This window comes from Ahaetulla prasina, chromosome 2, assembly GCF_028640845.1.
Source record: "Ahaetulla prasina isolate Xishuangbanna chromosome 2, ASM2864084v1, whole genome shotgun sequence".
In the NCBI taxonomy this organism is placed as follows: domain Eukaryota; kingdom Metazoa; phylum Chordata; class Lepidosauria; order Squamata; family Colubridae; genus Ahaetulla; species Ahaetulla prasina.
In genome coordinates, this window is record NC_080540.1 from 173031746 (window position 1) to 173058871 (window position 27126).

A 27126-nucleotide genomic window follows, 5' to 3' on the forward strand; every position below is an offset into this window, starting at 1 on the left:
AAGTAGAACAGGTGTGGGTAATCAGCTGTGGCGCGTGATCGTCACAGTCTTTTTTTTACTTTTAAAAACATTTATTTTACCACCACCCCCCTTTTTAACACTCTTCCCTCTTCTACCTTCTTCTACTTTCCAGACCTTCCTGGAAGGTGACTGGGCAAGCCCGACTAATTGTATATAACTGTACATTGGATGAACTATTTGATATGATTGTAAGAATAAAACTTTTTAAAAAAAATAAAAAAAAATAAAAACATTTATTTTACAACCTATTGGGCAAATAGGTTGTAAAAAAATGCTTTAATTTTTTTTTTAAAAAAGACTCTGACGATTGCATGGCACAGCTGTGATCGTCGGAGCCTTTTATTTCTTTTTTAAAGCATTTTTTTACAACCTATTCGCCAAATAGTTTGTAAAAAAATGCTTTAAAAAAGTAAAACAAAAAGGCTCCGACGATCATGTGGCACAGCTGTGATCGTCGGAGCCTTTTTTTTTCTTTTTTAAAGCATTTTTTACTACCGATTCCGGAGAACCGGTAGTAAAAAAATACCTAAAAACTAAAAAAAAAAAAGTTCCGATGATCGTGTGTCACTTAGCTGATCGTTGGAACTTTTTAAAAAACATTTTTTACTACCAGTTCGGCGAACCAGTAGCCTTTTTTACTACCGTTTCAGGCCTGCTCCTATGGAAGCCCGGAGTTATGGGGCATCTAAAGATCAGCTAGATTAATTACAGCAGAATTTGGAGTTGATCAGAGTAGAAATTACATCAGGTGCATCCTTCTCTTGGTGGATTATTTCCTGTTACTGCATTTTAAAATATTGATGATCTTATATACTGTGCATTCACTGTTTTTCTGTGGACACCTCAGAACTCCCTTCCAATAGCCCTGCACACTGTCCATTGTCCCTGGCCAGGACTGGCCCTGCCCCTTGCTTACAGAGGCTTCCCCAGAGAGAGATGTTAAAAATCCTTAGGATGTCCCACCTACCAGGGTGGAGTCACCCACAGTCTTGGGACTTCCCCTGTGGCTCATTTAAAAGCCTTTCCATTTTTCTTATGCTTCTTCCTGGAGTCAAAACCCATCATGGAGACCCTGTGGTGGAAGAGTTTGCAGTTCCTCGTGATAGTATGCTGGTTTTTTGTGAGCCTGGAATCCCCTGCAGGTAAAAGGGAAGAGAGAAGAGAGGTCAGGGAAAGGTTTTTATGCATGCACCTGTGCCTTTAACATCACAGTAAGAAATTAAGCCCCTTACCCTATTGTTTTCCATCCTTGTGGGAAAGCTTTACATGTATGAACCACCAACTAAGAGAAGCAAAGGAACAAATCCAAGTTTTAAAAAGTGGCAGCCTCAGTGACACTTTGCACTGGTTACTAGTTTTCTGTTGCCACAGCAGAACTGGTGTACTTTGGATTAGTTCCATTGAAGGCAGTTCAGCCAGGGTTTTCTCCTATTCAGTTTCTGCCTGACATGTACCTGTTAAGCAGAGGGGAAAAGAAAGGAAAAAAAGAAAAGAAAAAAAAGGAAAGGAAAGGAAAAGAGAGAGAGAGAAAAAAGAAAGATATATGGGAGTCCTTGGTGCTTTGATGTTCTCTGGGCTTGGTTGTTGTCTTGCAGGCATTTCATTACCAAACTAGGTAACATCATCAATGCTAGTGATATTGTGTTGCTTTTCATTAGTGAAATCATTTTTTTTTACTACCGGTTCTGTGTGCATGGCTTGGTGGGTGTGGTGTGGCTTGGTGGGCGTGGCAGGGGAAGGATACTCCAAAATCTCATTCCCACCCCACTCTGGGACCAGCCAGAAGTGGCATTTGCTGGTTCTCTGAACTACTCAAAATTTCTGCTACCAGTTCTACAAACTACTCAAAATTTCCGCTACCGGTTCTCCAGAACCTGTCAGAACCTGCTAGATTTCACGCCTGTTGCTGTTAACTAGTTTGGGTAGTCAAACGTCTGCAAGAAAGCCACCCAGCTCAGAGAACACCAAGGGGCCCTTATTTCAACCCTGAGCTACAAATATTCTCCTTTAAAGTTTTGTGTATATTTATTTATGTCCCACCTTTATTATGTTTATAAATAACGCAGCAACCGTACCTAATATTCCTCCCTCGTCTTATTTTCTCCACAACAATAACCACCCTGTGAGGTAGACTGGGCTGAGTGATTGGCCCAAAGTCACTCAGCCAGCTTTTATGGCTAAAGCAGGACTGGAACTCATGTGTCCTGGTTTCTAGCCTAATGCCTTAACCACTAAACCAAACTGGCTCTCCATACTACTCCATTCAAAGTAGAATGCTTTTTGGAAAGTAACTTAAACCTGCAGAAATGAAACTTCAGCTGAAAACTATAGTGAAAAATATTTCCACGGAACTTGAGATATCACCTCCAATGTGCTTCCCACGGATATATTGATTCTTTTTAAGTCTCTTGTTTAGAAATTGGATTAATACCTGGTTTCAGGTGAGACCGACTGCTGTCCAAGCAAAATCGATTCAAAATCTCTTTAGAAGTACTGATAGTTATTTAAATATCTATTTTTGGTGTAAAAAAATCTATAATACAGTCATAACAATTGTTTTATACTGCTGTATCTGCTCAGGCACTGAAACTGAAATAATAAGACAAATTATTCAAATTATTCTGAATTATTATCTGAAATATATAGAACTGTAGCCAAACTTTGTAATATAGCAATGGCAGTTAGATTTTCTGAACTTGATCAATTGCCCAGGGATGCTTAGCTCAGCCTTAAATAATTTTTTAACAAACACGCATATTATGCACTTTTTTTTTTTTTTTGCTTTTTAACATTTTTTGTGTGTTTGGTCCCTGATCATGTATTTTATGATCATATATTTTATGATGCATATTTTAATAAGCTAAGGTAAACACACATGGAAGAGAGTTTAGAGAACATTAAGAAAGGCTTCTGTCTGTGAATGGAAACCTTCTTATATAATGTTATTTTTTAATATGATTTTTATTAAAAGATTTTGGAAAAGGAAGATTAAAAACTAATAGAAACTAATATAAGGTAAGAACAAGAAAAGAAGACATAAAAGAGAAAGCTAAAAAGTGTAAGAAAGGGGAAAAGTAAAAGAAAAATAAAAAAAGGAAAAGATACAAACTTTCTGATTTATAAATACAGTTATAAATACAATCCTTACCACTTTCTATAGAGGGACAATTGAAAGCATTGTATCGTATCGTATTTATGGTTAGTTGGGAAGCATTACTGCTTTGGACAGGAAAGCTTTGCAGAGAGTGATGAGGGGGGCAGAAAAGATTATTGGAAGTTCACTTCCTTTTATCAGGACATGGCATATAAGTGCTACTTGACCATAGTGTTGTCTGTAGTGTTGTACACATCCTCTCTATGATCAGTTTTCATTCTTGCTTTCTGGGAGGAGGCTTTGTGGTATCCGAAGCATAACAACTAGATTCTGTAACAGCTTTGTTCCATATAGTATTAACCTTATTAATTAATTAATTAATTAATTAATTAATTAAATAATTAATTAAATTAGATTTTTATACCGCCCTTCTCCCGAAGGACTCAGGGCGGTTTACAGCCAGATAAAACAGAACAACAGAATAAATACAAGATAAAATAATATTTAAATAACTTATTAAATTGGCCCAGATTAAAATATATTTAAAACAGTAAAACCCACTAAAAATTAGAAACCAAATAAAATCTAAAATTCTATGCCAGTCCTGCGTGGATAAATAAATATGTCTTCAACTTGTGGTGAAAGGTTCGAAGGTCAGGAAGTTGGCGGAGTCCTGGGGGAAGTTCATTCCAGAGGGTGGGAGCCCCCACAGAGAAGGCCCTTAAGAGAGTTAATTAACTCTCAAGACTTTTTTTTCCACTATGTATTCAATATAGACTCTAATTTTAGTATAGGTTTTGGTGTCGTTTTTGTATAACTTGGCATTTGTGGTGCTGCTGCTGTTATTATATTATTATTGTTATCTTGGGATGGTGACATTGCTTCGTGGGTGGCATTCCTTCTTTCAAGAGTGGAGCATTGGAATTTCATTTTAATGTGTTGTGTATACTGGTCAATAGCAATAAATCTTCTTTTATCTTATCTTAATTGTATATTTACCTCTTACTCAGTGCTTACAAATTACTTTCTTCTTTCTATCCAGCCTAATCATTAAAACATAAACCATTAGGTCATTTTTCCTGGCATTAGATATGCTTTCTAATTCCTCCCAGTCAATATTCTTTGGCTGATGGGATCCAGAGCATGCCCATCCTACTGACCAAATTTGGAGGGGGAGAAACATTTAGGAGAAGATGTTCCCTGAGGGTCCATGAAGGCCTTTAAAGGAGACAACCAGCACCTTGAATTGCAAATCGGAAACACATTGGCAACTAAGCCAACTCAAAAAACCATAGTGTTATGCAGTGGTGGGTTCTAACCAGTTTTACCACCGGTTCGCATCACATACTTGCTTTGTGCGCGATCACCGTGCTCATGCTAGCTTCGCTCGCACGCACGCCAAAATTGCGTTTAGTGCAAGCGCATTGAGTAAAAAAACAGCTGAGGCATGGCAATCCACTCTGCCATGCCTTACAGCTGAGCTAAAAGAATAAAGGTAGGTATAGCGCAGAGGTGGGCGGGCGGGCCCAGGTGACATTAGGAGTGAACCGGTTTGCTCTCATATCAAGATTTCCGCTACCGGCTCTCCTAAACTTGTGAGAACGGTAGCAACCCACCACTGGTGTTATGTGTGCCAAGTATCTGACACCATTTACTACTCATACACCTGCATTTTGTCCCAGTTGGAGTTTCCAAATGCTCTTCAAGGGCAGCCCCACATAGAGCATGTTGCAGTAATCTAGATGGCAAGTCACGAGGGCATGAGTCACAGCAAAAGCAGGAATGGGAACAACTGGCCCACAACCAAAAGGTGTGCAAAAGCCCTCTTAGTCATGGCTGCTACTTGTTCTTCCAGTAGAAGCTATGAGTCCAAAAGGACCCTCAGAATATGTACCAGTGCCATGCCTTCGAGGAGCAAAGGTGGAAAAACCTTGACACTGGAAGGCATAATTACCCCAAACCACGCAGTCTTGTTTGGGTTCATCCAAAGCCCATTGTGCCCTATCCAGGCCCCATGCAGCTTCCAGAGACTGAGACAGGACATCCACAGCATCAATAAGGCAGTCTGGGGTTGCAATATAAAATTGACTATGATCAGCATAACAATCTCTTTAAACCATCAAATCATGTAAGTTTTAAATAAGAAAGAGGACTGAGCCCTGCAGAACCCCATAGAGTAGGAGCTATGGTCTGGGCATATCCTTCACCCCACCAACAGCAGCTGGAATTGACACCAAAGGAAGGAGAAAAACTAGCACAACATTGTGTCACCCACCACTTGGTCACCACACTATAAAAAAGATGTTGAGACTCTAGAAAGAGTGCGGAGAAGAGCAACCAAGATGATTAGGAGACTGGAGGCTAAAACATATGATGAACGGTTGTTGGAGGGACTGGGCATGACTAGTCTAGTGAAGAGAAGGACCAGGGGAGACATGATAGCAATGTTCCAATATTTGAGGGGCTGCCACAGAGAGGAGGGGGTAAAGCTATTTTCCAAAGTACAAGGAATAATGGATGGAAAGTGATCAAGGAGAGATTCAACCTAGAAATAAGAAGAAATTTTCTGACAGTGAGAATGATCAACCAATGCAACAGCTTGCCTTCAGAAGTTCTGGGAGCTTCACCACTGGAGGCTTTCAAGAAGAGACTGGACTGCCATCTGTCAAAAATTGTGTAGGGTCTGTTTGGGCAGGGGGTTGGACTAGATGACCTACAAGGTCCCTTCCAACTCTGTTAGTCTGTTAGTCTATTAATATCTGTTAACACTATTAACCCCCAACTCCCAAAACTGCTTCAGAAGGATACCATGATCAATGGTACTGAAGGCCATTAAGAGGTCAAGAAGAGCAAGGATGGGTGCACTACCCCTATCCTCTCTCACCAGAGATCTTCCAAAAGCATGATCGATGTTGTCTCAATTCATACCCTGAATCCTGCTTATTTCATTCAACATAACCTGCATTTTTCTTGACTTTTCTAAATTCACTGCCATGTTATTCAAACTAATCTCTAATAAAAGCTTTACTTGCATTCCAAACCTTTCCTAAATCAGTACATTTACATAAACTGTTTTTGACAAATTCTTTTAATTTCTTTTCACAGTCCTCCACAATTGCTTCTTTCTATACCAATATATCATTTAGTCTCCATCTAAAAGAATTAGATTTTCTTACATAAATCAAACTCACAGGATTATGATCTGAAAAACTCTTTGGTAACATCTCTGTTTTAGAAACAGAGATGTTACCATCTGAATTAGTAGCCAAATTCTTTGACGTCCAAATTATGTCCAAATTATTGAAAAAGACTTACATATTTCAGAAAAGTACATATTGTCTCTTAAACTGCCATTTTTCTGCTTCCATATATCAATCAACTATAAATTGTCCATCAAATAATAATTTAAAAAAACTTTTGAAAATTTGGCTAGAATAACCTTAATATTTTTCTCAGAATTTCTGTCCAGTTGTGGGAAATTGCTCCACTCCAATTCCCCATCAAACATTTATATAATGTAAGATTGAACTATAGGCTTTTATGTTAATTGGAAAGGGTCAGTTCAATATCAGTTAAGATAATTGATAGAAATCTGGCAATTCACTCTGCTGTGCTCTCAAAATTTATCTAAGAAGATTATAAGAAGGGAGGAGTGGAGAAAGAGGAGAGGAAGTAGTAAAGTGAAGGAGATGAAGGAAGGGGAAAGTAGTAGAAGATAGAGGGAGGTGTGAAGAAAGGAAGTGGCAGTCGGGCAGACCCGAATTAGCAATAAATAAAAATTAATGATTAATGATAGATAATAGATTGTACATAAATATGATGTTGGAAAATGGAAATAAAAAACTTTTTATATAAAAAAATATCTATTTTAAAGGTTAGTTAAAGGTTATATAATCTAATTATATATTGGGTAATTTTATTATTTATTATTCCTTGGGTTTACAGTATATGAGGAGCAGCACAATGGCTCAGTGGTTAAAATGCTGGGCTTGTCGGCTGGAAAGCCAGCAGCTCGGGTTTGAGACTGAGTGCCATGTGATGGGGTGAATTCCTTTACTTGCCGCAGCTCCTGCTCACCTAGCTGTTCGAAAGCAAGCAAATGTGAGTAGATAAATAGGTACCACTTTGGTGGGGAGAATGACTGCAGAAACCTATTTGGAGGCTGCTGACTCATGGCCTTGAAATGGAGATAAGTTCACCCCCTATAGTCGGCAATGACTAGCGGAGTAAAGTTCACACAGACTCCTTTCTTTTCCTTTCCTTACTGAGAGGTACATGACATGGATTTTGTAACTTAGTAACTAACATACATAGTAACTAATTAACATAGTTACTATGTATTTTAATTTGATTTATTTTCTCTCTTTTAAAATGATGTCTAGATTGATTAGCTTTTAACATTCCTAAACTGATAAACACAATGGTGGGTTTCAAATTTTTTTACTACCGGTTCTGTAGGTGTGGCGTGGCTTGGTGGGCGTGGCAGGGGAAGGATACTGTAAAATCTCCATTCCCTCCCCAATCCAGGGGAAGGTTACTGCAAAATCCCCATTTCCTACCGATCAACTGCAACTTGGGAGGCAGAGAATAGATGGAGGTGGGGCCAGTCAGAATTTTTACTACTGGTTCTCCAAAATACTCAAAATTTCCACTACCAGTTCTCCAGAACTGGTCAGAACCTGCTGAAACCCACCTCTGGATAAACAGGCTGGAGACTAGCTCCAGATAAGAAAAAGTTTGTCGGTACAAACTGGGGTTTATCTCTTTTGTGAACTCCCTTACAATTTATTCCCTTACAATTTATTCCCCTTCTTGTCAGACCTCATTTTAATAAACATGTGTGATATTATGGGATGCAAATAGGTAACATGTTTGACTACATCACAGATGTCAAACTTGCCACATCATATGTTGCCGTCATGTGACATTTCATGATATTTTTCCCATTTGCGGAGCTGGGATGGGTGTGGCCTACACGTGACTCATCCAGCCTGTGGGCTGCCTGTTTGACACCCCTGGACTACATGTAACTGATTTCCTATGCAAAGGGGAGGTTACTTTTATCCTATCCAATCAACTTTCCTCTTGCATTTCCTCTGTTGTATTAATTATAAAAAGGAATGGAACATGGGGCTCGAGGTTCTCCTTTTTCATAGGGAGATCCCACTTACCCCGATAAACTGCTTTTAAATGATCTTCCAAGTCAGTTGCTTATTGGGAAGGTAAGCCAAGGCAGAACCTAGGAGCAGATTTGGCTATAAGTACCACTGGAGCCAACAGAAATTACTCCTGGAAATAAATAGTACAATACACTACGAAGTTGTTAGGAATATTTATTTTTTTAATTGCAGTTTTGGCATATAGCCTTCCAGCAAACAAATCATAAGTAGTTAATGTAAGAATATCATAATGATAAAAATAACAATCCAAACCCCATCTGTTACTTGAACATTACTTGTACCATAGCAGAAAGGCCGACTAACAGGAACTAAAAAGATGAGTGGGTGTGTTGTGTTGATAATGAATTATAAACTTCTGAGAATATAAAAACCTGGTGTAAAAATGTAAACTTCCTACTTTTGATTCAGAAATATATTTTCCCCCCGTACTGCCTTTTTTTTATTGAATGCAAGCTCTCCTCTTTATTGTCTGTGTTATCGGGCAACTGTCAACAACATAGAATTAGGATTTATAAATTGCACTCTGGAGCGAGCTTCCATAAATCCCACCTTGAAGTCTTTACCATCAGAAATAAAATAAAGCACGATGACATTTTTATGTTTACTACAGCAGAAGGTTTCATAGATCAATGTCCACTTCCTTAGGCATATGAAATGCTACCCTTGCTCAGTTGGGAAGGGGAAGATGCATTGCAGAGGCATGTAAAAAGTGCAGTTGGTGAGCATTCATTAAAATTGAAACATCATAGCTATCAAATGACTGATCACTGAAGGATTGAGGGCAACTGCGATTCTGCTAAGAAGACCCTAATCTGACTGAAGCAGGTGGAGAAGGAAAGATAGAGGACCAGAGCAATCTTGGTCCATTAAAAAAAAGAAGAAGACCTAATTGGAGTAATTTAGAGTGGTTGAATCTAGCCACCATTTAAATTCCGCAAAGTACTCAGAGGTGCTGCTATCTGAGTATCTTGTGGGAAATTTTAAAAAGTGACCAAGTTCAGCAATTTGAGGTGATGGTGGTAATTGGAGGGTAGGGAGCAGGAATGGTAGACCTTCTCTCCAGAAGTTGCTCCTATTTATTTTATTTATTTATTTTATTTATTTATTTTATTTTGTCACAACAATATATTTAGGCATCATACAAAGATTATATAGTATATAAACACATATATGAGTAAATATAAGGAGGTATAAGCATATATATAGGAAGAAGAAAAGAAAAAAAACAATAGGACAGGAACGGTAGGCACGTTTGTGCGCTTATGCACGCCCCTTATGGTCCTCTTAGGAATGGGGTGAGGTCAATAGTAGAAAGTTTTTGGATAAAACTTTTAGGATTATGGGAAGAGACCACAGAGTCAGGTAAGGTATTCCAAGCACTGATGATTCTGTTACAGAAGTCATATTTTCTGCAATCTAGATTAAAGCGGTTGACATTAAGTTTAAATCTATTAGTTGCTCTAGTATTATTGCAATTAAAGCTGAAGTAGTCTTTAACAGGAAGGACATTACAATAGATGATTCTGTGAGTTAAACTTAGGTCATGTCGAAGGCGACGGAGTTCCAAGTTTTCTAAGCCTAGGATTTCAAGTCTGGTGGGATAAGGTATTTTGTTGTTTTCAGAGGAATGGAGAACTCTTCTTGTAAAATATTTCTGGACACGTTCAATTGTATTGATGTCAGAGATGTGGTGAGGGTTCCAAACAGGTAAGCTGTATTCTAGAATTGGTCTAGCAAATGTTTTATATGCTCTGGTTAGTAGTGTGGTGTTTTTGGAAAAGAAGCTACGCAAAATTAGGTTTACAACCCTTAGAGCTTTTTTTGCTATGTAGTTGCAGTGGGCTTTGGCACTTAGATCATTTGACATGAAAACTCCAAGGTCTTTAACGGGATGGGGGTCATCTGTAAGGTAATGTCCATCTAGTATGTATTTAGTTTTTGGGTTCTTTTTTCCTATATGTAAGACTGAGCATTTGCTGGTTGAAATTTGGAGCTGCCAAGTTTTAGACCAAGCGGTTAGATGATCAAGGTCGTTTTGAATGATAGAAGTATTGTCTGTGGTGTTAAATAGTTTGACATCATCAGCAAAGAGAACACAATTACTTGAGATGTGGTCACAGAGATCATTAATGTATAGTATAAAGAGTGTTGGTCCAAGGACGCTGCCTTGAGGAACGCCACTCTTGACAGGAACAGGATTTGATAAAGCATTGCCAATTTTGACCACTTGTTGTCTGTTAGACAGAAAAGCAGATATCCATTTGTGGAGGGGTCCTGAGATGCCATAGGATGTTAGTTTTAGGAGAAGTTTATCGTGTACTACTGAGTCAAAAGCTTTGCAGAAGTCTATGTAGATTGCATCTATTGATTTGCCTTGATCGAGATTTGAAGTCCATATATTTTTGCATGTTTTGTATGTTTTGTATGTCCTAGCCCCGTCTTCCAGCTGCTCTTTTGTTTGGAAAACAGAACTGGTTCTTTACTTCCAGTACCCCACACACGGCAAGTTTTCTGCCCTTAGATCAGCTTCTAGGATACCATCCCATCTCCAGAATAGGCAGAAAATTCAACAGCCAGTCAAGCTGGCTCCCAAATGAGAAGGTTGTTTTTTTTATATCATCTTCTGCAACTATGTATATTGAATCTGCTCCTTCATTCATAACAAACCTGGCTTTTCTGTTTGATGAAACAAAATGTGCGGCCTTGGGTTATTCTCCACGTTAATAATCTGGATGTCTATGGAGGGTAAGATCCAATCTGGGTTAGTCAACGGGACCAGAGGTTTAGTCTTCCGAGCTTTTGGACTTGCACTGGAGCCCTTAGAGAGAAGTTTCCTGAGAAGGATGGACTCTAGCAAGAGTCCAAAAGCTCAGAAGAGAAAACCTCTGGTCCCATCGACTAACCCAGATTAGATCCTGCAACATTATTGTGGGACATGAATATTTACCTTCCTTCGCCTATGGAGAGCATTCAGACGGGACTTGTTCCCTTTCATTTTTTCTATGTCTATTTTATTTGTGTCCTAGGTAAATGGCTTTTTTTAAAAATTCAGATATTTGAGCAAAACTGACTTTATTGATTTTGAATACCTACTCGGCTATGGGACTAACTGCTATTATGGACAAATAAACTATACTCATGTTGAGTATAGTTATGAAGGGTAGAAAATGGAAATGAAACAATCACTTTAAGAAACAAGCATCTTCTCAGCTTTCTGATTTTTATTTTGCTGTCTTTTCCTTGGCTCTTACAACTTCCTTTGGATCGTTCTGGTGTGAATAAAAATGTCTGTCTCTGGGAAGTGGCTCTCTGATCTCAGAGCTAAACTGGGCTTCCTTTTTCAGAGGCTGAGAATGGTCTATGCTACAAAACGTTTGATGAAATCTCAGGGGCTTGCAGTAACTTATTGGGAGATGATGTTTCCCAGGAAGACTGCTGCCTAAACCATCAATATGGTTTCCAGTTGACTGAGAATGAGCCCTGCCAGTCCTGCAGGTAAGTGAAACACCAACAGTTCTAATCAACTGCATATTTGTCATGTACTGCACAAGTGGTCCTAAGCCTACTTTCTTCGAACCCTCCAAATATTGCCCATTGGTGGAGTGCTGGGCATCTTCCCTTAAGGTTGCTTATCCCATCTCCCCTACAGGAAGAGAGGCTATAGGATAGTCGCATGCAGTATGCATACAGCAGCATGCAGTTCTCATCTGCAATCCCTGCTATCTCCAAGCAGGGCTAAATAAGTTCCTGCCCAAACATTCAAAAGCTCCTATTGGTCAGTGACAACAATATTCCACCACATGCCCCATTGACAGAATTGTTTAATTTATGCCCAGGCTTCCTGTTTATACTTGACCCATCACTAAGGAAAAACTTATTGAAGAGCCCTGGTGGCGCAATGGTTAGAATGCAGTATTGCAGGCTAACTCTACCTACAGTCTAGAGTTCGATCTTGACGGAGTTCAATCAAAGTTGACTCAGCCTTCCATTTTTCCCAGATTGGTAAAATGAGGACCTAGATTGTTGGGGGCAATAGGCTGACAACGTAAACCACCTAAAGTATTCTGTAAAGCACTGTGGGCTGGTATATGAGTCTAATTGCTATTGCTATTATTTCAATAAAAATGAGGCGTATAAAACATAAGAACATTGATGCAGTTAGAATCAAAACCTAAATTAAAACCAGTTATCAAAATTAATTAAAATGGTTAATTTAAACATTGATCTGTCTCCATGAATTATGCTAAGCCAGGGTTTTTAAACAATGGTTTATTGAAGCCATTATGAGCCACAAGTAGTTGTAAACCCAGGCTGTATAAGACAGTTTCCTACATTCTGATAGATTTTTTATTTAATGTATTTTTGTACTTATAACTTCCAGATTTTTTCCCCATTCTCTCTGCCTGTTGTTTTATCTAGCACTGGATTTGGTTAAGTGACCAATGCATAGCTTTCTCTACATCTGAGTACAGAGAAACACCTAGAGAAAGAAAACATTCTGTTTTAATTTCACGTTATTCCTTCTAAAGAAATGTAACGGCAGATTCAAACTAAATATTGTTCTTGTTCATTGAATCAACACTCTGGCAATCAGCTCCCCACCCCCATGTTCTTTGTGGAATTGTGGAACACAGATATAATATACTCTTATATACAATTCCTAGTTAAATTACAGAACGTGTCATGATGATGAAAAATTTGGCCAACATTTTGACAGATTAATAATGGTTAAGTCTACCCTGAGTAGAAGCTTGCTCTTATCTTGCTCTCCTTGGAGGCATCTGGATGGCAGCTACTATGGGATCAAAATGCTAGGGAAAGATGGGTCTTTCCTCTAACCCAACGTGGTTCTTGTTGGCTTATCTTTGGAACCCACCACTGAAGCTCCTTAAGTATTTCCTTTGTTGTTGGGAAACAGGATGCTGGGCTAGATGGACCTTTGATCTGACCTAATGGAATCCTTCATGGCTGTCTTTTACATTATGGGGAAACCCTGATCCAAGTCAGTTACCTCTGCTCTGCTTTTCCTTTAGCGAAGCTAAGTGGAGTGAATGGACCTCATGGAGTTCATGCTCGGTCTCCTGCACTGAGGGTGTCCAGCGGCGCAAGCGCGTATGTCATGGCTACTATGGAGATACATGTCCAAGTGGTACACGTAAGTGGGAGATGAAATCCTGCCTTCTGAAAGAATGTTGCCCTGGTAAGCATTTTTCTCTCCTCTTGATCTTTGCCTAAGCTTGAAGCTAGAAAGGAGCCGGGGTCATTTCTTTATCCTTGCACGACCTTGAATTTCGAGATTTTGTAGTCTTCCAAAGCAGGATTCTAAATTAGCTGGCAGTGTTGTCTATCCTGCCCACCTACCCACCCACGCTATTTTAAGTGATATTTCGAGAATTTCCCCCTCCAAAGCACCACCTGAATACATATTCATTTATGCCAGTCTTGCTTTTCCTCATTAAAAAAAACAACAGAAGTTGTGGGGGAGATGTGTTTGTGACATCACAAGTGTTAGTTTGTCGGCACCAATCACAATAAACTTTTAATGCCATGTTCCAGAATGTTTCCTTTTTGTAGAATGTACCCTGGAGAGAAAAAGGTACATGTGAATTGGACTTCATGAGCATCCTTCCAAATCTAGGCGCTAGAGGGCTTTTGGTCTCTCGCCCGCTTTAGTAGCAATGGCATCCTATTTGCTTACAATTAGATTCTCGCAGTAGCTGCAATTTTACATCCATGTACCTGGCAGCTACTCCTACTGAGCAAAACACAAGCTCATTCCTGAGTAACTGGACTAGACACAGTTGGGCTTAGCTTCAGGGAGAGCAACATCTCATGTTATTTATTTGAAATACAGGCAATCCTCAGTTAAGGATGGAAATTGTAACCAAAACTCTGTTGCTAAGCAAGGTGGTTGTAAAGCATAACATCAGGTGACTGTGCCAAAATTACAATGGGCATTATGGTAGTTTTGGTTGCCATCGTTAAATAAATTCCATGAAGTCGTTGGGCATGACATCATTTGACTGCTGTTTGTGATCTCCTACCAGCTCCTCCACTGATTTTTGCTTTGCTTGTGGGAAGCTGGCAGAGAAGGTCACAAATGACAATCACATGACTGCTGGGATGTTGCAACTATTTGCAGTTATGAACTGGCTGCAAGCGCTAGAACCATAATTTTCTGACTCGGGGGTCACCATGATGGTTGCATCTATGAGAACTGGTTGTAACTCTTCTCATTCAGCACTGTTGTAAGTTCAAGCAATCCCTGAACCAAGTGATTGTTAAATGAGGGCTACTTGTATAAGCTTAGAACATTTTAGTTATGACCATAAGCAATAGTACTTAGACTTACATATCGCCCCATAGTGCTTTAGAGCACTTTCCAGGCAGTTTACAACATCAACAAATTGACTCCAAAAAATCTGGGTCTTCAATTACTGGCCTTGGAAGGATGAAAGGCTGAGTCAACTTTGAGCCCAGTCTGGATTGAACTCTAGGCAGCAGGCAGAGTTAACCTGCAATACTGCATTCTAACCACTGCACCACTAGGGCTCCCAAAGAGATACCGTATATACTCGAATATAAGCCGATCCGAGTATAAGCCGAGGTCCCCAATTTTACCCCAAAAACTGGGGTAAACTGGGGACTCAAGTATAAGCCGAGGGTGGGAAATGAGGCACCTACCGGTTGGGGAAAGCCTCCTCCTCAGCTGAGAAGGCTGGCTCCCCGCCCGCCTCTCACTGCACCGCAGGGCTTCCGTCGGTAAAATGTGAAAAAGAAGAAAAACTCGAGTATAAGCCGTATATACTCGAGTATAAGCCGAGGCTTAAAAAAAACCTAGAGTATAAGCCGTATATACTCGAGTATAAGCCGAGGTCTAATTTACCCCAAAACTGGGGTAAACTGGGGACTCAAGTATAAGCCGTATATACTCGAGTATATACGGTAATCAGTTTGAGGCACCCACTTTGGGAGAGTATTTAGGTAATGTGGATAATACTGGCTTTGACAGAATTTCTATAGGTTATGAAATAAGGTTATTAATGAACTAGAAAGAAGAAAAACACCAGAAGCATTTTCATTCTTCAAGTCTTCAGCAACTATTTTGATGGGCAGAAAAACATGAGACAAGTGTTGGCTTGGGTGTTAAAGATAGCAGGCTAAATTGTTTTAAAGAGAGTTACAATAGACAATTGAAAGCAGGCAAACAACCTTTTTGTTTTTGTTTTTCAAAATTTTCCATTGTTTTCCTTTAATGTCTGTAATCAGAAAGTTTAAAGACAGATTTCTTTGTTTGATGATTTGCACAGGACATCGGTGATTCTGTGTGGAACAATGGTCCCGTGTGTCTGCATTTTTTTGGCACAGCTCCAGAAAATGATGGCTAATAAGCCCACAAATTACCATTTCCGATGTGATAATTTGTTTTGATACTTTCACTTCCTCATGTGTGTACTGGAGGTGGGTTTCAGCAGGTTCTGACCAGTTCTGGACAACCAGTAGTGGAAATTGAGTAGTTTGGAGAACTGGTAGTAAAAATTCTGACTGGCCCCACCCCCATCTATTCTCTGCCTCCCAGCTGATCAGGAGGAAATGGAGTAACCTTCTCCTGGAGTGGGGAGGGAATGGAGATTTTACAGTATCCTTCCCCTGCCATGCCCACCAAGCCACGCCCACCAAGCCATGCCACACCCTCCAAGCCACGCCCACAGAACTCATAGTAAAAAAATTTGAAACCCACCACTGGTGTGTATGTTTTTTGGAATCCCCACCCCCTAAGGAAATGGGACTTTGCAATTTAGTAATTCCCCTGGTTGAATGTATTTATTTATTTATTTATTTGTTCGTACTTTTATGTGGATTGCTTTATATTATGTCTAAGGGCTGATGAGTCTCCAGCGTGCCTGAACCTTGATGTCATCTCTTTTTTCCTTGCAGTGATGGGTGGATGGTCAGCATGGAGTGCCTGGAAACCTTGCTCAGTGACCTGTCAAACTGGAACCCAGTTAAGGGAACGAACTTGCACCAATCCAACCCCTTCCTGTGGAGGCACTTGCACAGGAGTCAGCAAAGAAACCAAGCCATGCGATACTAAGCAGATTTGCCCGAGTAAGTTGGGATAGAAAGGCAGTTTGGTGTAGTAGTTAAGGTGTATGTTGGAAACTGGAAGGCCGTAGGTTCTAGGCCTGCCTTAGTTCCAAAGCCATCTAGGTGGCCCTGAGCCGGTCTTTTTCTCTCAGCCCTAGGAAGCAGGTAATGGCAAACCACTTCTGAAATCTTGTCAAGAAAACTGTAGGGACTTGGCGTGCATCTACAAACACCCCCCCCCCACACGCACGCACACAGACACATACAAATTGGGGTAATTAAATACTTGAAGAACAATCTGGAGTGAAAAATAGCGTGATGAAGAAAAATGTTTACTAGAGATTGTATTTCAATCTCTAATTTAGGGTGGGCAATGCAGTCTGCATATGGCTTTCCTGAAGGCCCCATCTCAAATGTTACTGGATTTGGGCTGGAAGGCAACCAGTCGCTGAAGGTTTGACAACAAACTATATGGATTCCATATAGCCCTGACTGAGGGTAGCAACTTCAACTCCTCTAACTTCAGCTCTCAGGATTTTGCAAAATGACTGGATTCTTTTGGGAGGAACCAGCTGGGAAAATCTGAATTAAAGGAACTCTCAGTGGTAGATCAGTTTGACCAGATCAGGCAGACAGAGAGGAAGATATATATTGAGGCCTGATAGAAAGAAGAAAAGATTAACTCAAGATAGCAGAAAGAAGTATGATTGATATGAATTGTATGCCTGGTCTCTTCCACAAGTTTTTGACCCAGCATCTTCTGATTTTCATTCTTCTTTCATGTTTTTCTTTTCAATGCAGCTCATGGAAACTGGGGCAGCTGGGGGCCTTGGCAGCATTGCTCCCATAATTGCGTTGTAGAAGGCTCAACTTCACAGCCTCAGCAACAACGATCCCGTCCGTGTAACAATCCTCCGCCTTCTTTCAGTCCTCCAGGCAGGCCATGTCCAGGAGCAAGCCGGGAATCCCAAAGCTGCACAGGACTGCCCTTCTGCCCACGTAAGAGAAGGAAGCCACACTTTCAGTCATCCCTAACCAGCAGGGTGTAGAAGGCAACTTAGTACTCCTAGGAAGATGCTCTTTCCCTTTATAGCTCGCCATAGGACAACCCTCTCAGAAGACCAGAGGCTGTGCTCCTTGGGGGTCTTGGGCCAGCTAGTTCGAGGTGAATAGACCCATTGGCCCATTCAGATTCGCTCATATTTTGAACCACGCTCATTGGTCATCTTGATTTGGCTTGAGGAGAGCTGTGCTCCAGGACATCTGGAAAGTGCCAGCTTCAAGAAAGCAAGTCCTGGATACTTTTTAGGAGCAGGAAAGATATAATATGCTTTTATGGTGTTTCGCTGAACAAGTACGGGGGCCAGGAAGTTATTATGAAGACTTGCCGCAGGGGTGAAGTTCAGCCGGTTCTATTCGGCTCGGGTGAACCAGTAGCAGCAGCTGAGGGAGGGTCCGCCCACCCATATAGGCATGGGTGATGTCACTTTTTTGTGATTATTTTAAGCCTTTGTGCATGCACAGAAGGCTTTGGGGCATGGGCACATTTGCGAACTGGTAGGGAAAGTAAATGAATTTCACCCCTGACCTGCCTTTTCTCTCTTCTGACTCCACCATTTTCTCTCCCACAGAGGATGGCAACTGGGGCATCTGGAAACCTTTCCAACCCTGCAGTGTGACCTGTGGGGTCGGCCAAATCTTGCAGAAGCGTCTATGTGATAACCCTTCACCAAAGCATGGAGGGAAGGCTTGCCTTGGGGAGGATATACGTAGACAACCCTGCACCATCAAGGTGCCCTGCCCAGGTAATGGGGAAAACTAAGAAGGTAAAAGAATAGGGAGAACCTGTGAGAGACTAATCCACAACCTGAACACAGAGAGTTGCTTCTAAGGTAGCTGAATCCAATGAGGTCCACCCCCTCTCCCAGTTATGTATCTGTTCTGTTCTAGAACAGGGGTCTCCAACCTTGGCAACTTTAAGCCTGGAGGGCTGGGGAATTCTGGGAGTTGAAGTCCACCAGGCTTAAAGTTGCCAAGGTTGGGGACCCCTGTTCTAGAAAGCTTTAACCAAATTAACATTTGCATAAATTGGAATCTAAATTAGATGTGATTTCTGCTCAACTAAGGGATGGGGTAAACTGAACGCTGAGAAACAGCCCTGGGTTTAATGGGATCTCTTGAGTCAGGACCATATTTTAGGCCTAGTCCTTAGTACTTCTCGGCTAGCAACATCAGGTGCCTTCAGCAGAAATGTCTTCGCCCTTCTGGGTACACTGCGGGAGATAGGACCCAGATATATGGGGAGAGATGATTTTTTTTCCTGTAAAACTGTGGTGGCTTTGGGCTTAGATTCTTCTCTCTCAGAGAATCTGGCTGGACAACTGCCTGCTGGCCTCAACTCTTTTCTGCACTGACCAGATCTTTTTTATACATTTCCCACAGTGGATGGTCATTGGACTGAATGGTTACCTTGGAGCGATTGTAGCCGTTTAGAAACGGATTTTGATATTGAGTGTCAGGAAATCCCTGCCACTCAAAGAAGAAATAGGAAGTGTGTTGGACGGCGCAATGGAGGCAAGTCTTGTCCGGGATCTACCAATGAATTCAGGACCTGCTACAATATCAAAGGATGCCCTGGTAAGTATCAGAAAAAGTACAAAGAGCTTCCATGTCCCAAAGCAGTCTTCCCCAATCAGGTAGGTTCCAAGTGCCTGGCATTAACTAGTCTCCTTTTGTCCAAAGAGCTCACTGCCTGGGAATTGAATTCCAGCACATCTGGAAAAGCCAGAAGGTGGCTGTTTTTCTCTTACACAATCCTGAGAAAGTTCTAAGGCGGGATCTCCAACCTTGGCAACTTTAAGCCTGGAGGACTTCAACTCCCAGAATTCCTCCAGGCTTAAAGTTGCCAAGGTTGGAGACCCCTATTCTAATAAGTAACAGGGATTCCACTGAAATGTGTTTTGAATATTAAAATCTTCCTAAGTGAGGGGCACATGACATGGATTTTGTAATTTGTTAACTAACACAGTTATTTTTTATTTTAATTTGACTTATTTGCTATATTCAGGTTCATTACAGATTGGAATGTAGGAAAATGTTTATCCTATGTTTGTATGGATTCATTCGTTAGATAGCTTTTAATATTCCTAAACTAAAAAGATAATTTACAGAAGGATGTCTGGATACTATCTTCTGATAAGAAAAAGTTTCTTATTGTCAACCAACATCTGGTTATTTAAATTCAAACAAGGTTTGTGGTTGATTTACTGTGCAAGGAGGGGTTACTGTTATCTTGTCCAACCAACTTTCCTCTTTCATTTTTCTTTGTTGTGTTAACTATAAAAATGAATGTAACATGGGACTCGAGGTTCTCTCTCTCCTTTTTCATAGAGATCTCACTTTATCAGGGTACCCTAATAAACTGCTTTTAAATGACCTCCCGACTAGTTGCTTATTGGGAAGTTAAACCTAGGCAGAACCTGTTAAATTAAAGTTAATTAAATGGAGCTTGGGCCGTTTCCCGGGGAATTAGCCCAAGGTTCGGCTGAAGAACTGGTGGCCGCCTGGGAGGAGGCAGCGGCCGGGGCTTTGGACCGCGTCGTGCCTTTGCGGCCTCTGACCCGGCGCCGAACTCGACCAGCTCCTTGGTATAACGAGGAGCTGAGAGAGATGAAGCGCCAGAAAAGACGCCTAGAGAGTGTTTGGAGGTCCAGCCACTCCGAATCCGACCGAACATTAGTGAGGTCATACATTCAGACCTACCTAGTGGCGATAAGAACAGCGAAACATAATTATTTCTCCGCTCTTATTGCATCGACAGATAATCACCCAGCTACCCTGTTCAGGGTGACCCGCTCCCTGCTTATGCAGGAGGCTCGGGAGGACCCCTTGCAGGGGCGTGCTGAGGATTTTGTACAGTATCTGTCTGATAAAATCGCTCGGATCCGGGATGGACTGGATGCTGATTGGATAGATTCGGGCAGGATGGCGGGGACGGGTCTTGTGGATATTACCTGGGCTGAGTTTGATCCTGTGACTCCCAATGACATGGACAGGTTGTTGGGTAGGCTGAATCCCACCACGTTTATTGGACCCGTGTCCCTCCTGGTTGGTACTGGCTACACGGGAGGTTACATGAGGCTGGCTCCTGGGAGTTACCAACGCTTCCTTGTTGGGGGGCATTTTCCCCACCACCTTGAAAGAGGCAGTGGTGAGGTCCCTCCTCAAGAAGCCTTCCCTGGACCCAGCTGTATTGGCGAACTGTCGTCCAGTCTCCAACCTTCACTTTTTGGCGAAGGTTATTGAGAGTGTGGTGGCATATCAGCTTCCCCAGCACCTGGAGGAAACTGTCTATCTAGACCCGTTCCAGTCCGGTTTCAGATCTGGATACAGCACGGAGACGGCTTTGGTCGCGTTGGTGGATGACCTCTGGAAGGCTTGGGACAGGGGATGTTCCTCTGTCGTGGTCCTTTTAGATCTCTCGGCGGCTTTTGATACCATTGACCATGGTATCTTGCTGCGGCAGTTGGAGGGATTGGGGGTGGGGGGCACTGTTTATCGGTGGTTCTCCTCCTATCTCTCTGACCGTTCGCAGACGGTGTTGACAGGGGGGCAGAGGTCGACCGCGAGGGGCCTCACTTGTGGGGTGCCACAGGGGTCGGTTCTCTCGCCTCTCCTGTTCAACATCTACATGAAGCCGCTGGGTGAGGTTATCCGTGGTTTCGGGGTGGAATACCATCTGTACGCTGATGATACCCAGCTGTACATTTCCACCCCGAACCACCCCAACGAAGCCGTCGATGTGATGGTCTGGTGTCTTGAAGCCGTGCGGGTCTGGATGGGGAGGAACAGGCTCCAGCTCAACCCCTCCAAGACTGAGTGGCTGTGGGTTCCGGCGTCCCGGTACAGTCAGCTTACGCCATCACTGACTGTTGGGGGTGAAGTATTGACCTCCAGCGGGAGGGTACGCAACTTGGGCATTCTCATGGACAATCGGCTGTCCTTAGAGGAACATTTGATGGCTGTTGCCAGGGGAGCATTTTATCAGGTTCGCCTGGTTCGCCAGTTGCGGCCCTTCCTTGACCGGGACTCCTTACGCACGGTCACTCATGCCCTCGTTACTTCCCGCCTGGACTATTGCAATGCTCTCTACATGGGGATCCCCTTGAAGAGCACCAGGAGGCTCCAGCTAGTCCAGAATGCGGCTGCGCAGGTGATAGAGGGAGCACCACGTTGCTCCCATATAACACCTATCCTGCGTGGCCTGCACTGGCTGCTGGTAGCCTTCCGGGTGCAATTCAAGGTGTTAGTGACCACCTTTAAAGCGCTCCATGGCTTAGGACCGGACGAGACTACCTTCTGCCACCGATAGCCTCCCAACAACCTGTGCGCTCCCACAGAGTGAGCCTGCTCAGGGTGCCGTCGACCAAACAATGTCGGTTGGCAGCCCCCAGGGGGAGAGCCTTCTCTGTGGCAGCACCAGCCCTTTGGAATGAGCTGCCTCCGGGGTTACGCCAACTCCCCAACCTCCGGACCTTCAAACATGAACTGAAGACTTTATTATTTCATCGTGCGGGACTAGCCTGAGTGTAATTTTTAATTGTAATTTTAATATGGGTTTATGTCGGTCTATGACCGTTTTAAATTGTTTCGGCCTACTAAATATTTGTTTTTAACTTTGTTTTTAACTTTGTTATTTCTATTTTGTGTTTTAATATGGCTGTAAACTGCCCTGAGTCCTTGGGGAGAAGGGCGGTATAGAAATTAAATTATAAATAAATAAATAAAACCTAGGGCCAAATTTGGCTACCATGAGTCCAGGTAGAATTTATCTTTTTTATCTTTTTGCGAGCCTATCAATTATCTGCTGGAAAAGTTCAGAGCTCCAGCATTTTGTGCACTAACTGATGCACGTGGTAAGGTCAAAAGTGCAGTAAAGGGAAAGCAAGAACTTTACAGAAGTAGGGATTAATTTTGAAGGGCTCTTTCTGTGTGTTCGCAGCAGAAGTTAACTGTAAGCAGTGCTCACTGATGGGTCTCCATAACATCATCTAGAAAACATTCTACCTGTAGAATTTTGCATTTAATATGGCGTCAGAAAAACATTATTGTATTCACTTTTAAGTGACAAATGAACCGTTTCCTCGGTAAATCACACAATGCTTTTAAAACCTCAAAATGTAAATAAGGGAGAAGATTGCTCACCAAGCCAATACTGTATTCCGTTAACTGCTCCTTTTGTTATTCATAACACAAACCTGGGAGCAAACTGTGCTCACCTCATGACCTCATGATTGACTTTCCATGACTTCTCTTTTTATACTTCCGTGTTCCAAAATCGCTACCTCACCCATTCACAAATTTAGGGGGATTGTGCCACCCTAATGCTGTATATGTGTTTGGCATATAGTTTCATCATCTCATAATAAAATAGGATCAATATCCTATTTCCCCTATCAGTCCTCTAAGGAGTTCTTTTTAGGCCCCTTCTAATTTCACAAGTAATTTGTGGTTGAGGGATAGCAACTTGCTTAAAGTCTTTGTGTGGCTGTGTTTACATGATATCCTTAGCTAGCTTACTTACAAACCTAGGAGAATCATTCAGTAAGCTTGGTTAGTGTTAAACTGGGTTAAGATTTTTATGGGAGGCTTATTTTATCAGGCAAACATAAACTCATCTGGTTGATTAATGGAAAGCCAAAAGGTTGCTTAATATAGTACCCAGGTTACACATGTCTGAACTCTATGATAAGGCAGGGATTCCCACTCATGTCTTTCTGGGCCCAGCCTGAGGTGTCAATCGTGGTCCTATATTAGATAAAGGGCAGTGGTGAAGGCTGCCCCCGATGAAGTCTGCTGGTTTGATTGGTGTGTTTCTTCTCAGTGCCAGGAGCCTGGACAGCTTGGAGCCCTTGGGGTCTCTGTGAGCCAGCCTGTGGACCTGAACCTAAACGGTCTCGTAAGAGAGTCTGCGCGCCCATCTATCCTAATTTTCCGTAAGTCTAAAATCTGGAAGGAAGGAGGGTTGAAATTAGAACAGTTTCAGTCAACGGTTAGGACTACACCACCGTTTCTGAACTTTGCGCTTGAAGTGGGAAAGAATGAAACTTTGATCTTGGGTTTTACCGATCAGATTGATAGTTCCTTATAGAAATGGTTAGCTTATATTATTTATTTATTTATTTATTTATTTATTTATTTATTTATTTATTTATTTATTTATTTATTAATTAATTAAACTTTTATACCGCCCTTCTCCCGAAGGACTCAGGGTGGTGTACAGCCAAGATAAAAAACAATAAATATACAAAGTTAAAAATCAATTTAAAATACCTATTCAATAGTGGCCGAATTAAAACCGTCGAATTGACCAACCTAAAATACCCCATATAAAATTACAGAAAATATAAAAAATTTAAAATTTTAAAATTTAGAAATTTAAAAATCTAAAAAATCAGTCCAGTCCCGCTTGGATGAATAAATAAGTTTTTAATTCCCGACGAAAGGTCCGAAGGTCAGATATTTGGTGCAAACCGGGGGGATCATGATATTATCATGATCATAATATTATGATATTATGTGATTTGATGTTAATGTCTTATTTTATTGCAATAGAGAGAGTTGGAAGTCAATGCTTCTTTTTCTTTTTCCTAACCTGTCCTCATTTCTCTTCCCTCTCTTCCTCCCCACTGCTTTCCTATTTACTTTCATAGTTTGTATCTTATTTTATCTTGTAACTCAATAAAAATGTTAAACCGAAGGGGAAAAAAAGGCTAGGACCAGTGGTGAAATCCAAATTCTTTTACTACCGGTTCTGTGGGCGTAGCTTGGTGGGCGTGGCAGGGGAAGGATACTGCAAAATCTCCATTCCCACCCCACTCCTGGGGGAAGGATATTCCCACCCCACTCTAGGGCCAGCCAGAGGAGGTATTTCCCAGTTCTTCGAACTACTCAAAATTTCCACTACCGATTCTCCAGAACCTGTCAGAACCTGCTGGATTTCACCCCTAGTTAGGACTGAACTAAAACTTTTACTCTAGTTCTTAACTCTTAGATTGTTGCTACAACTCAGTCTACTTGTTTTTATGAAGTTAGTTCAGTAACGGTCATTCAGCTGCACTTGCCATCAAGCAGAACTTAGAACGAGCTCCTGCTCACACCCTCATATGTATGAATAGCATATTATGACTGGGGATTTTCAGCATTCCTAAAAATTGCCCAAAGCAGCTTTTTCTCCTTTGGAGCCTTTCCAAATGGTTGAGGACTGATGGGGATTGCAATTCTCAGGATTCCCAATGTGCTGGAAGGTGTCATCTTAGAGAAGGCCGGTAAAAAGAAACATTTTGGGTGGGTTCTGGCTCTTCTGCCCTTTGCATCTCATTCTGAAATATCCTCTTTTAGTTTCAAAGGAACAAGGGAAACCATAGTCTGGGGCAGTGGTGAAATCTGAAACCGGTTTGCTACTGGTTTGCTGGCCGCGCATGCGCAGTACGCGCCAAACTCATGCTGCATGCGCATGCACAGTGTGCACCAAATGCACTCCGTGTGTGCACGCATGCACAGTACACACCAAACACACGCTTCACACAGAAAGAGGAGGCTTGGGAAGGTAAATAGAACAGCAAGGGGAGGGAACAGCTGTGTCGCATGATTTAGATTCATTAGAAAACAGGATTTCCTGCTTTCTACTATTTTAAATCGCGCAGCACAGCTGATCGTCGGAAATACCTGTTTGGAGGAACCAGTAGCTTTTTTTTACTATTGGTTCGCCTGAACCAGTAGTTTTTATCACTACCGGTTTGCTTGAACTGGTGAGAACCGGTAGCATTTCACCACTGGTCTGGGGGTATTTGGGAGAGATGCTTTTCATGCATCCTTCCCTGCACCCCTTAAGTACTTTATACGAATGTAAAGGATAATGCTGTTGTTTTCCCCGGGGCTGAAGTATTACTGTACAATAATCAATTGCTAATTTGGGGAATTTCTGCAGGTGGAAAAGGCTGCCTTCGTAGTATCCAATTTCTTGAGCCAAACTAATGGGAAGAACCTGATAGGCATCACATTGAGGATGAGGGCTGCTATATTCTTTAACAGACTTCTGGTTCCCCTGTGGGACTTTAGTGATTGCTGGACTTGCAGAAAGGAAGCCATTGGTTTTGTGTGGTCAGAGCTTCCTATCTGGCAGGGTAGCTCCCGGTTCTGAATGAGAAGAGTCAGTCAGACTGGCAGCCATTCTGGAGTCCTATTATGAGCACCATGTCTTGATCCAATCAATAAAAAGCAAATCCCAACCAATTAAAAAGGATTGTAGGTATGACAGCCGAGCTCTCTGACAAGGGCAGCAACGATTCTTGCTGGTGGAAGAAGCATCAACTTGTTGCTCTCCTGAACAACTTAGCCACAACAGCAATCAGTTCCTATGATAAATGATTCTGGGTAAAGAGCAATTTCTGCCATCGCTCTTGGCATTTCTCAGTTCCTATTGCTCCCTGTCCATTTCTCACCTCCTCATTTATTGGCTTGCTTCTTTCCCAGAAAGACATTGACTGGGGATGCTCTGAGCTGGCTTTCCATACTTTGAGGCAGGGCTTGGAGTGATTTGGTTTACTCTGTGATTTCTTTTCTTCTTCTTTCTTTCTTTTTCTTATTTTTCCATCTGTTTGGTCTTCTTGCTTTCTCCCTTTCAGCTTTCTTTTCAGGGAAGTGCCTCGCGCTCCTTGATGTCACAGGAATGGTAGCATTTGAGCCCTGATGCTCACAGCACAAAAAAGGAAAGCAATGCAAAACAATGGCATATTTCCTGTGCTACCCAAGCCAGAAAGCTATTTTGTGCCCCACAGCCAGCTCTGTCATGAGTCCCAATGAAATAGCTGCTGCTAGAAGGTGGGGAGCAGCAGCAAATTGTTGGAAAGCAGGAGTAGATCTGACATGTAGCCTACCTCTGGCTCAGGAGAAGACAACAGCCCATGGCAAGACGAAATGTCAGCTGCTCATCTAATCGGATTCTGTAAATCAGGGGTCTCCAACCTTGGCAACTTTAAGCCTGGCGGACTTCAACTCCCAGAATTCCCCAGCCAGCAAAGCAAAGCTGGCTGGGGAATTCTGGGAGCTGAAGTCCACCAGGCTTAGTTGCCATGGTTGGAGACCCCTCCTGTAAATGGAGATAGGGTGCTTCTTTGTGCCATCTTGTTTTGTCCCAGGCGGCCAGTGGGAGTGTTATATGTGGTTATGTGTGGTTTTCATGTGAGGGATGGGCTGTCTAGCATATCCAGTTAAGACTACCAAGAATGGCATTCAAGTTTGGGGTGTGTGTGTGTGGGGGGGGGGAAAGAGGGTCTTTAACTTTGTCCCCATTAAATCCTGTCAGGAGGCAAGATTAGGGCCCTTCTATTTTCTCAATGGTGTTGATCAAAGTATTGTTTCCTTGCTCTTAGCAGTTTCTTCTGTTAGTAGTGGAGACAGTAAATTTGAATCAATGGAGGAATCTAAGTCCTTGCAGGGAAAGACCATAGTAATCGCTGCACTACAACCTATAGCAGGGGTGTCAAACTCACGGCGTCACGGATGTATCTGGACTTTCCCCCCTCCCTTCGGTAAACCAGCCATGGGCGTGGCCAGCACGTGACGCATCTGGCCTGTGGGCCGGGAGTTTGACAGCCCTGATCTGTAGCATCTTTTAGAGCAGTGGTGCCCCCACCTTTTGGGCACCAGGAACTGTTCCGTGAAGAGAGGTTTTCCCACAAA

At 42.1% G+C, this 27126-nt stretch overlaps 1 protein-coding gene across 1 annotated transcript in view; it reads left to right on the plus strand.

Annotated features, from left to right (window-relative positions):
* Positions 1–1009: 1009 nt before the first annotated feature.
* CFP (complement factor properdin) overlaps positions 1010–27126 on the plus strand; it is a 28804-nt gene continuing 2687 nt past the window's right edge. Inside the window, exons 1-8 of the mRNA XM_058169993.1 lie at positions 1010–1163; positions 11640–11790; positions 13329–13495; positions 16234–16404; positions 17185–17382; positions 18015–18188; positions 18826–19020; positions 23267–23378. Coding sequence (XP_058025976.1) covers positions 1085–1163; positions 11640–11790; positions 13329–13495; positions 16234–16404; positions 17185–17382; positions 18015–18188; positions 18826–19020; positions 23267–23378 — 1247 coding nt within the window. The 5' untranslated portion in view covers positions 1010–1084. The remainder of the gene's footprint in view (positions 1164–11639; positions 11791–13328; positions 13496–16233; positions 16405–17184; positions 17383–18014; positions 18189–18825; positions 19021–23266; positions 23379–27126) is intronic.